At 37.6% G+C, this 15,378-nt stretch overlaps 1 protein-coding gene across 7 annotated transcripts in view; it reads right to left on the reverse strand.

The window, feature by feature from the left end:
* LOC150079226 (lisH domain-containing protein ARMC9-like) overlaps window positions 1-15,378 on the reverse strand; it is a 446,058-nt gene that overhangs the window by 291,634 nt on the left and 139,046 nt on the right. For all 7 annotated transcript variants that reach the window (XM_090383948.1, XM_090383946.1, XM_090383947.1 and 4 more), the window contains exon 9: window positions 2,028-2,102. In XM_090383948.1, the coding sequence (XP_090240074.1) occupies window positions 2,028-2,102 (75 nt within the window). The remainder of the gene's footprint in view (window positions 1-2,027; window positions 2,103-15,378) is intronic.

The following is a 15,378-nucleotide window of genomic DNA, read 5'->3' on the forward strand; positions in this document are numbered from 1 at the left end:
ACACTCATGTCTGCAAACCAAGTCACTGCAAGCTTTGCAGTATGACATGGTAAACTATAATGCTGAAACAGAAAATAGCAGTTTGCATATTGCTGCCACAGTGAAGAGCAGAATTGTCTAGAATGTCAATGTACTGCATGACATTAATTGTTCCGGAAACAATGACCAATGATCCAAGCCTGAACAATGAGGAAACACACTCAAATGGTGAGAGGTACCACTGGCAAACTTCATAACTGTGATAACGTACTCTGAAATGTTCCAGGAACCTGCCAAAACCAAATGTGGCCATCATATTTTTTTCTGTTAATACCTTCTAAATTGCCAGATTGTGAACAAATTTGCTTGTTTTTATAGACTACAACTTGAAATATTGATGTACCATGATAATTTGGACTGTCACTTCCCTTTTTTAGTATGAATTACTGAGGTTTTACTGTATAATGAAAATAATTGCCTCTTTGTACCTGCTAGCAAAATTAGTGTACATCATAGCTAAAACAACATTTGCTGTTTTGGCAGCTTGCTAGATTGTTAAGAGAAATTCACATTGGATTACACAGGTTCCTTTTTATTAATGACAATTAGAGTTCAATAATATTGAACTCTAATTGTCATTCAGCAGACTGGACGATTTATCTAGGTCTTGTTGAAGCACCATACCTTGTTTAATTACTACCATTCAAACTTTTGTATCGTCATCAAACTTCTTTGACATAAGCCTGATGTGCCTTTAACAATGTTGTTAGCAAATATAGAAACAACAAGGGATCATGCATTAAACCCTGTGGGAACTCTCATTCACTCATATCATTAGCAATTTATAACCACCCTTTGTTTTCTATCATTTAACAAACCTTTTATCCAACACTATCTGCCAATCAATGGCATACTGTTCCAATTTATGCAAAAAGGCATTCACTTTGGATAGTATTAAGAGATTTACTAAAATCTAAATATACTGTGACAAAAAACCTGCCACTGAGATTACAGTGAACAGACTGCTTTTTGGAAGCTCCTAAGTTGACTTTTTTATTACCAAAAGTTATTGATTTTTGATATATTTTAGTTTAAAATTAGTAATGCACTTGTTACTGTTTATCTGTTGGTTAATTTGTTCTTAACTCGGTTTTCAAAATTGCTTATAAAATTAAAGTTGTAGTCAGCCACCATTGCTACTGCATTGATATAAGAACGATATAGCCGGCATTGTATAGTACTGACATAAGAATGATATAAATGTCGTATCAATTATAGCATTGATATAAGAACAATATAAATGGAATTTAGTAGTCTTATATGTAATTCCATAGGAGTACAGTTAATATTAGAAGCATTCTTATCAAGTCCATACACTATGAATTTACAGCAATACAAATTCAATCTCATAACATAACTGTATCATATAGCACATAACTTAAAATAGTGCAGCAAATACTGCTGCCAAATAATTGAGATATAGGGTAGCAATATTTAATTTCATGTAGTATTCTCAAATTTAGTTAGTAGTCTCGTGTGGTATTCTCAAATTTAGAAGCAACAAAGCAAAAGGCTCAAAGGTCTTGAGACAGAATGCTTTGGCTTGGGAGAACTGCCAATGATAGTTCTCTGTGCAGTACATTCTTGCGAATCAACGTTTTATAATGTACTCTGCTTATTGCCACTTTGTAAAGCTACCTTTAGCCACACATGATCCAGCCAGACAGGATGCCATTGTGTGTGTGTGTGTGTGTGTGTGTGTGTGTGTGTGTGTGTGTGTGTGTGTGTGTGTGTGTGTGTGTGTGTGTGTGTGTGTGTGTTGTAAAGAGCATGAAGAGGTTAAGGGCTGCAAATTCAGTATTCTGATGGAAAGGCTTGAGGGTTAACACCCTCAAAGGAATAAAAGAGAAGGACCAATCGAGCACTCAGCTGCACAGCTCAAGTCACACCCAAGCATCAAATGACATAACAATGTCATTTGATGTAGCTAATATATTTATATACTTTCACAATCTAAAAAAATTAATGCTTAATGAAAACCTACATACCAGGTCTCCTCGGACAGCTGATTCTAAAGCAGTGATTAAATAAGATGTTACTGCCATCAGTTTCTGACAGTCATCCTAAAATGAAAGGAATATCTGTCATTAAACAAAAAAAAATTAACAAACAATGACAGGACAGTTTTTGTTCTAGAATTAAAATAATACCAATGAATAGAAAGCAAATACTTCAGTAACAAATAAATTACGTTAAAGACACAATTCAATAAAGGTGTTATATAGGGAATGGTGCAAACATGTTTATGCACTTCATTATTAGGACAGGAAGCTACACTAGCTTTACATACATGAAAAGAGCATTATTCCCTGAAGCTACCCACTAATAACATAATGCTAATGCTAATTAAGTGGTATTTGCAATCATATTTATCCACAAACTGACATTTTGGTATCTGCTGATATTGATCTACACTTAACAAGAAAATGTTTCAATTAAATAAAGTATACAAAATATGTACATTGGCAAGCACAGATCAGGATGAGCTGTTCTTAAAGTCAAAACAAAATAAAAGGAGTTGTGGCAGTGCTGTGTCAGGGCGCTGCACACATGCATCTTGCAGTTATCTGGACTCTTCTCTGAAGCTCTGGCAAGATAAATAACAGAAGGTCATATATTCACAGGGCAGAAATAATGCTAATGGCTCTTATAGACAAATGCATTGTGTTGTGCTGACCATTGCTCCATAACACAAAATGTTGGCAATGTTACCTTGGGATGGGTGTTTGATTTGAGAGGCTGCTGTACTGAGAATAACTTATTTTTGGGAAAGAGTTGAATATCAAGCATATGTTTTTATGAAATTAGTGGAGTCATTTTGAATACAGGAACTTTCTCTGAATCATCACTATATTCAAATTCTGTATTCCCCATATGCACAATTATGCAGGCCATGAAAGATACATGTGTGCTTTGGGAATTTCACAGGGCCAATCCCTCCTTAAGAAAGTAATCACTATGGTCCCCCTCCTAAACTTTATTCTTTTGTGTGTTTTTTTTCAGGCAGCAGATGCGACAAGCTTTTCAAAGGACCATAAGGAGGGACTTATGCCTAGCGAGCATAAGTCCCTCCTAAAGTACAGTGGATTCCGATTATTTGGGCCACTGGTTAATCGGGACAGCCGTTTATTTGGGACAATTCTTAGAGACCAGAACCTAACTGAGAAAATAGCCAAATGCCGTTTAATCAGGGCAGGAGACTGCAGCACTCGAGATTATCCCCAATTGTCTCTGATCAGATCCCGTGGTGTAAAGTGCATTTATGGAGGTCACAACCATAAAACAATAAAAACAATTTGCAGTTTTGGTTTCAATCGGCTTTTCTGTTAGTGAAATCCATTATAAACAGGTAGTAAACTCAATCTTATTGCATTTGTGATAATACTGATAGCAGGAATTCTGTGGGTTTTTACATTATTATGGTGAAATGTGTTTCCCCCTTCACTGAAATCTTAAATCATATAAAAAAACATAAATAAATTTTCAGAATCTTCTCTTTATTCCTATTTTTACGCTTTGTAAACTTGTTACTCTGTACTGTATCTCACTTGTGTGTATCGTGTTAGCTGCAATTTGTGCATGCCGTGTTATTGATTACTTATCTTATTTATTATTTTAAATTTTGCAACCCAAACAAAAAAAGAAGTCAGTGAACAGAAATATCAGTTAGTCAGTGTGATGTACATATTACAGTACGTAAGGGTAAATTAATTTTTATTTTGCCTAACCTGTGAAAAATATTCTTTCGATTTTCACATATCAATTAATTTTTATTGGTAAGGTAATAAAGAGTAAATTTGTGCTTTATATATTTACTTTTATAGCCTGTCGATAATATTCCTGCTATTTTCACTTATTAGAATAGCTATTTAATAGAATTAAAATCCAATTCACAAAGGTCATTACAATGACCAGCACTTACTACATATCGTATAGCGAATGGTATTTTATTATGGAGAGTCCATCATAATGTGATTTGATTGTATAGTGAACTAATCATAAAGTGGGGGGCCCACCGCATTTTTAAGTATTTACGTGAAACTTTGCATAATTGGGGCAGCTGCTTAACCGGGCCAAGGTGCACTAGTAACAATGTGTCCCAAACAACCAGAATCCACTGTATTCTAAAATTATATATATTTTTTCATTGGTAATTTGAATTTGATTTTTTAATTTTTTTTCTGTATGTAGCACATCTTCAGCATTACTTGTTGCCATTTGAAACACTTTCCTTAACATGGTATGATAAGGTGTAATTAAATAATGATTTATTTATTTATATGTTACCAAATGAAAAAATAAAAATTTTTTGAATACATAAGCAGGGGCCTATGCTCACCCAGGGAAGCATAGTGGCACAGTACTTGCAAAAAGCATGATGCAAATGCTTCCTGAAATATGCAAGGGGAAGCGCCCACTGCAGCATCCTAATGGGCAAATACAGACACTTACTTAAGAGAGACAGGGGAAAAAAAAAAAGGAACAAAAGAAGAAAGTTTGAAGGAACCACAGTGATCCCTTCTTCAATGAGTGGTTAAATGTGGAGTAATCATATAAATCATTATTTGATAACATCACATTTAAATTGACATATTTAGTGAAAGGTAATAAAAAATTGTACTTATCACCAGTACTGACTGATATCCAAAATAGATGCCAAAATTCATCACTATTGTCAGTTCAGAAATCTCTTCAATTACATGTCTGATTAAAAAGTAAATACACCTATTTAATTAGAATAATGAAAACAATAATTTTCCGACAAATTTAAAATAGAAAGATATCAAAAAACCAATGAGCTTTACACAAAAATTAACTCACTTAACAGAACTATGCAGTTTGTGAAGACCATTTGCTAACCTCTCTGCTAAAGTTGTACTGTTTGTTTGTAATCTAACCAACCTAATTATGGGTGTAGAAGTCTACAACCTATTAATCCCAAAACTTTCTAGAAACATTGTGTTGAAATTCTGGAAAATCAAAGGAACTTTTCTGCGATAGCATAACCAGGAGGATTCCCTAATTTATTTTAACTTAATTCGGGAATCACTACTCTACTTCTCCCCATTTGCGTCTGTTCCGAGGTGCCATTGGCCCCGAGTTCATGTTTATGGATGATAACGCCACACCCCATCACACTGCAGCTGTTGATATGCTTTTGGAAAGTGAGGACATTGTTCGTATGGATTGGTCTACAGGTTCCATCAATCTAAATCTCATCGAACACATATGGGATGCTCTGGGGAGATGCCTAGCAGCACGTCCACACCCACCAGAAAATGTTCACCAGCTGAAGATGGCACTGACAGAGGAACGGATGTGTTACCGGAAGAACTTATCAACAACGTTGTTCTAAGTATGGACACGTGGTGCAAAGCCTGCATTGACATTAGGGGGTGGCCATCTCCTATTGAGCATCACCTCTTCCATCTTTCCATCTTTAGCAGTGATGCATCTGTATCATGGCAGCCAGTGCTATGTTGCCATTTTTGAATAAAGTTCCTCTGTACCGTTTTGTTTTTGTTGTGTCGGTGTTGTTTCCTTCATCATTTCTGTACCTCATGAGGTTCCTTTGGTATGCTTTTCCCATATTCAGGGCTCTCCTATGAAAAGCTACAGGTGAAAACCTGACTGGTCCTTAAGTTTTGCACACCAGTGTACTAGACTGCTATGTTATCAAAGTTGTTCTTCATCATGATGATTGCATTACACCAATTTGTCAATATAGAAAAAGTTTGCTAATAAGGGGTGGTGTTGATGTTGGTGGACAGTGCAACGTTGAATCTCTTTGGTGTGACATAAACACTGGGAAAGGGAAAATGAGAGTAGGAGTATGTTATAGGTCTAATGACACTGATGAGAACAATGAACAGTTGTGCAGAGAAATAGAATGGGCCAGTAAATCAGAATGTCTTGTAATGGGGGATTTTAACTTTCCAGATATTGACTGGAACTTGTGGGTTGTTCACTCGCACGCAAGCAAGACTTTTGTCGATTTATCAGAGGATTGTTTTTTTACAGCAACATGTTCAAGGGGCAACCAGAGGGAGTAATACCCTTGATCTGATTATCAGCAGTGATAAGGCATCCATTAGGAATTTGCAGATAAAGGAACCACTAGGTGACAGTGATCACAGTGTACTGATGTGGTTTTTTTTTTTTTTTTTTTTTTGATTTGGTAGTTGTTGGCGCATCGGCTTCTGTGGCCATATTGCACCTCCCAAGGTTTTTGCAGTACTTTGATCCAAGCCTGAGGCGGGAATCGAACCCGCGACCTTTGGGTTGCCGGGCAGGTACTTTTACCCACTCGGCTAGCCCGGTCGGCTGTACTGATGTGGGATTTACTTAAAGATGTAACTACGATCAAGGGTAAAGGGAAGGGTTTTTGTTTTCATAAAGGTGACTACAGAGGTCTCAGGCATTTTTTGAATCCTATAGAGTGGGATCAACTGATGATGTTACCAATGGTGCATTCTAAATGAGAATGCCTTCAGGGACTTAATCTTGGAGTTATTAGGCTTTTCATACCAACTAAGAAATACTGTTCAAGGTTCAGGCCTAAAATGGATGTCAGATGAATTAATGAGGCTTGAGGCAGAGAAGAAAAATACATGGGATGCATATAAATTATCAGGCAACATAGAAGCCTGCGACAGATATAACCTAGTTTGTAATCAAGTCACAAAGAAGGTTAGGTAGGCGAAGACCGATTGCGAGAAACCTTTGGCAAAGGATGCAAAGAAAAACAGCAAAGAGACCTTTACTTATGTAAACTCTAGAAGGAAGGGGATGAATCAGATAGGTTCACTTAACATAGATGGTTCAACTATTGATGATCCTGTTCAAGTAGCTGATAAACGCCTTGAGTACTGCGTACAGGTCTGGAGGCCTCATTCTAGGAAGGATGTAGATTTACTTGAGCGTGTACAGAGAAGGGCAACAAGATTGATGAGGGGAATGAAGGGATCTTCTTACCAAGAGAGGCTTAAGTTCTGCAAATTGCAGTGGCTGGAGACTAGGCACCTGTGCGGTGATCTGACTGAGGTATAAAAGGCCTTGAATGGGTTGAGCACGTGAATTCTGATGGGATCCTTCCACTTGTTCAGATTACGAACCTAAGGGGGCATAAATTCAAATTAAGAAAAGACAGATGTATAATAGATGTGCGGAAATTTGCCTTTAGCCAGCGGGTGGTTAATTGCTGGAACAAACTTCCATCTGCCGTTGTGGAAGTTGATAGGTTCAATAAATTTAAGGAGGAACTGGACAGGCATTTGGAGGGAATGGTGTGATTTTTTTTTTTTTTTTTTTTTTTTGGCTGATGCTGCATAAGCTCATACACTTGCTTTCTTGCATCACATGCTACTACTACTAAACTGAATAAGTATTCTGCATCTACATTCACACGAGGAGTTATTCAAGAAGGGGAATGCCAGAACTTTATCAAACTCTTAACAGGGAGCTAAATGATTTTGTGATAACTGAGAGCAAAGTGGAGAAAAAATTATTGAAGTTAAACATAAAAAAGGCAACTGGGGCAGATGGAATTTATCCAGTTATAATGAAGGAGGCAGCAAGGGAAGCAAGCAAACCCTTAACCATAATTATGAGAGCATCCTTAGAGTCAAGGGATGTCCCCAAGGATTGGAGATGTGCAAATGTATCCCCAATTCACAAAGGGGGTTCAAAGGGTGGCACAAATAATTATAGACCTGTTAGTTTAACTTCTGTTCAGGGAAAATAAATAATGGAGTCACTGGTTAAAGACATGATACAGGATCACACAGACAGCAGCAATAGTTCAGACACAGCATTGGTTTGTTAAGGGAAGTTTTGTCTAGACTAATGTTATTAGTGGTGGCCCCCCTAGGGGGGCACCGCTAATAACATTACATATAACATTATGATATATATTCATATCGATGAATATATATCAGGCTTAATGTTCAAGTTTGCAGATGATACAAAGGTTGGCAGGGTTGTTCGTGACACTATAGGCAGTATGCTATTGCAACAGGATCTAGAAAAGTTAGGCAGATGGGCTGAGAAGTGGCAACTGAAGTTTAACAATGACAAATGCAAAGTACTGCATATGGGTAGCAATAACCCAAGAGAAATGTATCAACTGTGTGGTACTACACTCAGGGAGTGTGGAGAATGAAAAAGACCTGGGGGTAATTGTGCAGTCAGATATGAAGTTCTCTGAGCAGTGCAGAAGGGCTGCCAGAGAAGGTCATGGAGTTTTGTCAATGATATATAGGAATTTTGCTAGCAGAGACAAGGAAGTGATTATCCCTTTGTATAAAGCAATGGTCAGGCTACACCTTGAGTGCTGTATACAGGTCTGGAGGCCTCATTTTAGGAAAGATGTAGAGTTGCTAGAATGAGTACAGAGAAGGGCAACAAGATTGGTGAGAGGAACAAAGGGGTGTGCTTATGAAGAAAGACTTAAATTCTGCAAGTTGCAGAACTTAAGAAATATCTGGAGACTAGGCACCTGTGAGGTGATCCGATTGAGGTGTATAATAAGGCCTTGAATGGCTTGAGCAGGCTCAATGCTGACGGGATACGTCTGCTTGCTCAGACTAAGCAGTTGAGGAAGGATACTTGTAGAACAGATGTGGGGTAGCTTGCCTTTAGCCAGCGAGTAGTTGATTGCTGGAACAGACTTCCATCTGTTGTTGTGGAAGTTGATAGCATAAATAAATTTAAGGCTGAACTAGACAAACATTTGAAGTGACCAGATGGGTGAAATGGGTAGGGTTCTTTTTTTATTATTTTTTTTTTTTGGCTGATGCTGTATAAGCTTGCTTTCTTGTATCATATGCCTCAACTAATGCTAAGTGCATCTGTCGAACTGCAAAGAAACAAATATATTTTTATCAACATACAAAGTGTGATTAACTGGCTTCTTTGATTTAAGGGTAAAGTCTTTACTTTTTTTATGTAGTATTAGTGAAAAATCTTAAATAATTTTAAATGTGTTCTAGAGGACATTTTAGATTAGTGCATTTTACTTACACATAGTATTTTTGTGTACGTTTGTAAAAATTAAGTGCTAAATTATATTACGTTTTAGTTAATGTAACAGGTTAGTGCATTAGAATCATATTTGTATGTAACTTACATACAAATATGATGTTTAACCCCTTTGGGTGATCTATGCAGGGAAGGACACAATAATGGGGCAAACACGGAAGGTAAAAATTTAGGTATAGAGTGGCAAATATTAAATTGAAATCCACGTGCATTTTTCATTCCTTGTGCAAATCATTCATTAAATTTAGTGATTAATGATTCTGTATTGGCCTCAACAGAAGAAATTGCTTTATTTAATACCATCCAAGAGCTTTATGTATATTTTTTCAGTTCTAATTCTAGGTGGGCTAAAACATGTTCCACCACCAACTTTAAAACTTCTGTTTGAAACACATTGGTTAAGTTGCATAGATGCTCTTGAACCACTGCAATATCATCTAGGTGGTATATATGATGCACTATTGGAGTTGTTAGAAAATAATGAAAATGACAATGTCTCATCATTTAGCAGAGTCACTAGCAAGAAAAATAATAACTTTAAAATTTATATTTTCAGTTGTGATATGGTATGGTATCCTAAAAAAGCTTAATGTGGTTTGCAAGATTTTGTGGAACCCATGTTTAAATCTTATAGAATGTTTAACACTCCTTAAAGAAGCTAAAGATTTTTTAGTAGGAAAATGTTCTAATGCAGGGTTTGAAAAACTAATACAAATTTCTACCAAACTTACAATGCTTTGGGCATAGAAACTACTTTTAAAGATATTGTACCTCTAAGAGTTCGAAACAAAAAAAAAAAGAAAAAAAAGAAAAATTTCGATTATGAATCATGAAATGAATTTTTTTTTGGTCACCATACTCAAATTTAAGATTGAATTTTACTTCACTGTTTTAGATAAAGCAACAGCTTCTATTGAAGAATGATTCAAGTTATTGGAAGATCATGGTAGAAAGTTCCACTTTTTGTATAATTTTAAAGCATTAGGAGAAATGACAAAAGATGATTTAGGCAAAGGCTGCATAGATTTACAACTATCTCTTACAAATGGTGAGCATAACGATATTAAAGGGAGAGAGCTTTAATAAAGAATTACTAGATCTATCTCTTCCCACTGATATTCATTACCCTTTAGATATTCTGAAATACTTGCATAATAATGAACTGCCGTCTTTGTTTCCAAACGTAATAATTGCATTAAATATTTTTCTCACATTACCTGTACATGTGGCTACGGGAAAATGCAGTTTCTTAAAATTAATGATAATTAAAAACTACATGAGAACGATGTTGTTGTTGTTGTTGTTATTTAGCTTAACGACACAAGGGCTACTGAGGCCAAATTGTGTCTGCTCATAGTTTATTTAGTCGAAATATAACACTGTTGATGTTAAATTAAATACTCCTATATAGGCCAATACGTTTTAAAAATATTACAAGTTCATTTATGTTTGCTTCATTTCCCAGGATATGAGTTAAATCATGTGAGAGGTTCAACCTAGAGACTGACTGAAAAGTGTTTGACCGTACGGTTGAATATAGGGGACAATCAAAGAGGAAATGCCTAACAGTAAGTTGACTGTCACAGGATGAACACTGGGGTGGATCTTCTCCCAGTAGCAGGAACAGATGAGTATGATGAGTGTGTCCAATTCTGAGTCTTGCCAGTACTACTTCCTCTCATCTGTTTTGTCGAAAGCCTGAGAGCCACAGCTTTGGTTCTTGCTTTATCTGGTAAAGTTTATTGTTGGTGTTACTTTTCCAGATCTGTGACCAGTTGTTGTAACTTGCTTTGCGAATAACAGGCTTATAATCAGTGTAAGGAACCTGAGGATGTTCTGGGCCAGCTGGTTGAGGATTTTTAGCTGCAAGATCCGCACTTTCATTTCCCGGAATACCAGAATGGCCAGGGATCCAGCAAAAACTGATTGATTGATTAGACACACTGCAGGAAAATAGCTGAGAATGAATGTGTTTCAAGGTAGGATGAGAAGATGAAAAATTCTTCCTTATGGCAGAAACAGCACTGAGCGAGTCAGTGTAAATTATGACAGGTGAGATGGAAAGTTCAATAATTTTACTGAGTGCTAATTTGATGGCATATAATTCGGCTGTGAAGACGCTGCAGACTAATGGTAGTGAAGCAGTAACCGTTAGAGAAGGAAAAACTGCAGCTGCACCAACCGCAGTAGCTGTGTTGGATCCGTCAGTATAGACTTTACAGGCATGGGAGTTCAGAGTAGTGTGAGCTAAGTGCAACTGCCTGATATTAAAGGAAGGTACAGTATTCTTTCCCCACTCCAAAAAATGTGTATCGTGGGAGGAAGAAACGTATGTCCAAGGTGGAACAGGTGCAGTTGTGTTCTGAAAAATATCGTTTAAATTGATATTCCAACTCTGAGAAAGCTCTTTAATCCTTAGTGAAGCAGGTCTGTTTTCATTTGGCTTGCTGTCATATATCAAATCCCACCGAGTATTATAAAGATACTCCCAACTGGGGTGAGATGGAAGACTCTGAATCTTAGTAGCATAGTGGAGCAGTAATGATTTCCTACGAAGATGTAATGGAGGATCGTGTGCTTCGATATAGAGACTCTGGATTGGAGAAGTCTTAAAAGCGCCCAACGCAGTCCTGAGAGCACTGTGCTGGACAATATTTAGACGTTGTAAAGTAGTGCTCCTGGCAGAGTCATACACCGGACAACAATAATCTAGCCGTGACCGGATTAAAGTTCTATAAAGGTTCAATAGTGTATACCGATCAGTGCCCCATGACATAGCCGAGACTGATCGCAGTATATTCAGATGCTTTAGACATGTATTTCTTAAATGAGAGATGTGAGCTTGAAAATTCAGCTTGCTATCTAATATCACTCCAAGGAATTTAACGGTACTTACAAGCGGGATTGGAATATTGTTTATTTGTAATTCCGGATCGGGATGGAGAGCTCGTTTCTTGCAAAAGTGGGTGAGAGTGCATTTCTTTTCTGATAGTCTGTAGCCATTCCGTGAAGTCCACGATTGTATTTTGGTAATGGCAAGTTGGAGCTGCCGTTCGATGGTGTTCATACTTTGAGATCGACAAGAAATTGTAAGGTCATCTGCGTACATGTAAGTTTCAACAGTTTTTGGGATGTCTCGTGTTATGCTGCTAACTCGGACTGAAAATAGTGTTGAACTAAGTATCGATCCCTGCGGGACTCCTTCTTCCTGAATGTGGGATGCAGAGAGTACATTTTTATATCGGACCTGAAAAGAACGCAATTGCAGAAAATTTTGAATTATTTTCGGCAAATGGCCCCTAAACCCCAAGTGGTAAAGGTCCATAATAATCCCATGACACCATGTAGTGTCAAATGCCTTTTCAAGATCTAGGTTGACCATGACTAGATGTTGTTTCATGACAAAGGCATTGCAGATATGAGATTCGGCTTTGATAAGCACGTCCAGCGTTGATCTATTCTTCCGAAAGCCATACTGATGATCTGGAAGGAGATTTTGTGACTCCAGGATGTAAGTAAGCCTAGTGTGAACCATTCTTTCGAAAATTTTACCCAGGCAGCTTGTAAGAGATATTGGCCTATAGTTTTCAACACAGGAATGATCTTTTCCTGGTTTTGGTAAAGCAATAATGAAAGAATGACGCCAGGAAGAAGGATAGGCATTTTCAGAGAATATCCGATTATAAAAGATTAACATGGTACTCAAATCTTCTTGAATTAAATGCTTCAGCATAACATAATGAACTCCATCTGGGCCTGCAGCACTGTTTGAAGATCTGTTTAACGATTCTTGAAGTTCTATGAACGTAAAGGGTTGGTTGTACGGGAAAGAACGGTGCGTGAAAAAGTTGATTTTATATCGTTCTGCACTAGCTTTGATGTTCTGAAATGTGGACCCATAGGAGGCAGAAGCAGAGATTGTAGCAAATGATTCAGCAAGTGCATTAGCAACTTCTTCAGCTGTAGATAGGTCTTTCCCTTTCCAATGAAGTATTGGAGAGGGCATACGAGCAAATTTCCCATTTAGTGCCTGTATTTTTTTCCAAATGAGGCGTGTGTCGGTGTCTTTTGTGATTGTTGAGGCAAAAGCGATCCACGAGTCTCGTTTCGCTTTCCGTCTAATCTGCCTTGCTTTTGTTTTAAACCTTTTATAAGCAATGAGGTTATTAGTGGTGGGATTCTTACGGAAATTATTCCAAGCTCGGTTTTTTTCCTGTTTGGCAGTGAAGCAATCTGCATTCCACCAGTGATTTCGGTGATTGTGATATGTCTTGGATTTTGGAATGTAGGTATTTGCTGCAGTCAGAATCTGATTGGTGATGTAAGTATTTACATCATCAATAGGTTCTTTTTTAACGTAAAGTCTGTCTAGAAGTATTTGAGCAGAATAGCCATCCCAGTTCGCCTTTTTAAACTTCCAAGAGGATTGTTTATCAGGATTTGGTGTTACTCCTGTTTGTAAGGAGCAAATGATCGGAAAGTGATCACTGCTAAAAGGATCAGTTAATACAGACCATGTCATGATTGGAAAGATGGAAGGTGAGCAAACTGACAAGTCAATTTGAGAAGTAGATCCTGTAGGTAGGAGATCCAGAGTTTAATAAATTTAGGTCATTATTATATATAAATTCCTTGATCAACTTGCCTCTTCTGTCCATTGTAGCTGATCCCCACAATGGATGGTGTCCATTAAAGTCACCGAAAAGACAAATTGGAGTTGGAAGTTGTGCGATGAGGTTGTTAAGTTCTGATTGGGCCAGTGATAGAGATAGTGGAATATAAATCGAAACAATGGTAACTGAAATACCAACTGCAATCCGAGCTGCCACAGCTTCTAGGCTGGTTCTTAATTGGATCGGTCTGGACGGTATGTTAGTATTTACAAGAATGGCTACTCCTCCACGGGCAGAAGACTCTGGGCTTCTGTCTTGTCTGTATATCATAAAATTTGAGAATTTCGGCAAAACTTGGGGTGACAAGAATGTTTCCTGTAGGCATATACCTATGGGGTTAAACTGAGAGATTAAATCCCTTATGTCATCAGAATGGCTGCTTAGTCCTCTACAATTCCACTGTATGATGTTAGGCATTATTTTGGTTTGGCTGAAGATGATTCATCTGACTGTTTTTTATGTGCAGGGCATTTTTTTCGGTCTTTTTTTGGGAATAATGGACGTCCAGTATCCATAGTGTTATTGGCATGGAGTTCTAGGATAGGGTCTTCATCATTTTGGTGTATATCCACTTCCATAGTGTTGGTTGGTGGATCAGTTTCCTTAGAGTCTTTATTGGGTTTCAATCTTTCTGCATCATTTGAGACTGTCACAGTATCAGTTGGGATACTAATTGGGGTGTTGGTGGCATGGCTGGTTTTAGTTTTAGAATTTTCTTTTCCAGTGGTTGATAAGGTTGTTTTAACCCAATTAGCTAGCGAGACGTTGGGCGGTATTGAGACATCTGTTTGAATTGCAGTTGTATGAAAACTGCGGGTTCAAGAGGCATATGATGGACTTGGCATGGTCAACATTATTTGTCTGCGTGCCTCAGGATATGTGACTTTATGTTCTACTTTGTATTTTTGGATTGTCCTACCTGTTTTCCACATCTCACATGATTTAGAAAAGGCAGGGTGATTGCCTTTGCAGTTGGGGCAAATGGGAATTGCGGCTGGACAATCTGCCTGTGTATGATCTTTTGCTCCACAAATAGGACAGATGGCATCACCTCTGCATGCCTGCTGTGAATGGCCATATTTTTGGCATTTGAAACAGCGAAGAGGATTTGGGATGTATGGACGAATTCGACAATTTAAATATCCAGCTTTTACTGAGGATGGCAAATCAGGAGTACTAAAAGTTAAAATGATGGAACGAGTTGGAATGAGATTTCCATCTTTTTTTGTCATAATTCTTTTAGCAGCGATTACCTTTTGATGGCTAAGTTCTTGGACTAATTCCTCCTCAGACATTGTAATTAAGTCCCATTCTGTGATGACTCCTTTAGATGAATTTAAGGTATTGTGAGGAGTGACAGACACTGGTAATCCGCCAAATGTAGTTGTTTTTAATAGCCACTCAGAATGTTTGGATGTGGCTGTTTCAACCAGGAGATCTCCTGATTGTAGTCGCTTCACCATTTTTGGAGATCCTGCAATAGATTCTAGATGTCTTTGAATCATAAATGGTGATAACTTGCCCACGGGCTGCGTGGACACAGAGTGTATCACAAGAAAATTAGGGATGTCTGGATGCTGTGCTTCAGTTCGAAGCCTTTTTGGTTAATTAATATTATCATGACAGG

Source organism: Mastigoproctus giganteus, chromosome 10 (genome assembly GCF_048544385.1).
Source record: "Mastigoproctus giganteus isolate SK-2022 chromosome 10, ASM4854438v1, whole genome shotgun sequence".
Lineage (NCBI taxonomy): Eukaryota > Metazoa > Arthropoda > Arachnida > Uropygi > Thelyphonidae > Mastigoproctus > Mastigoproctus giganteus.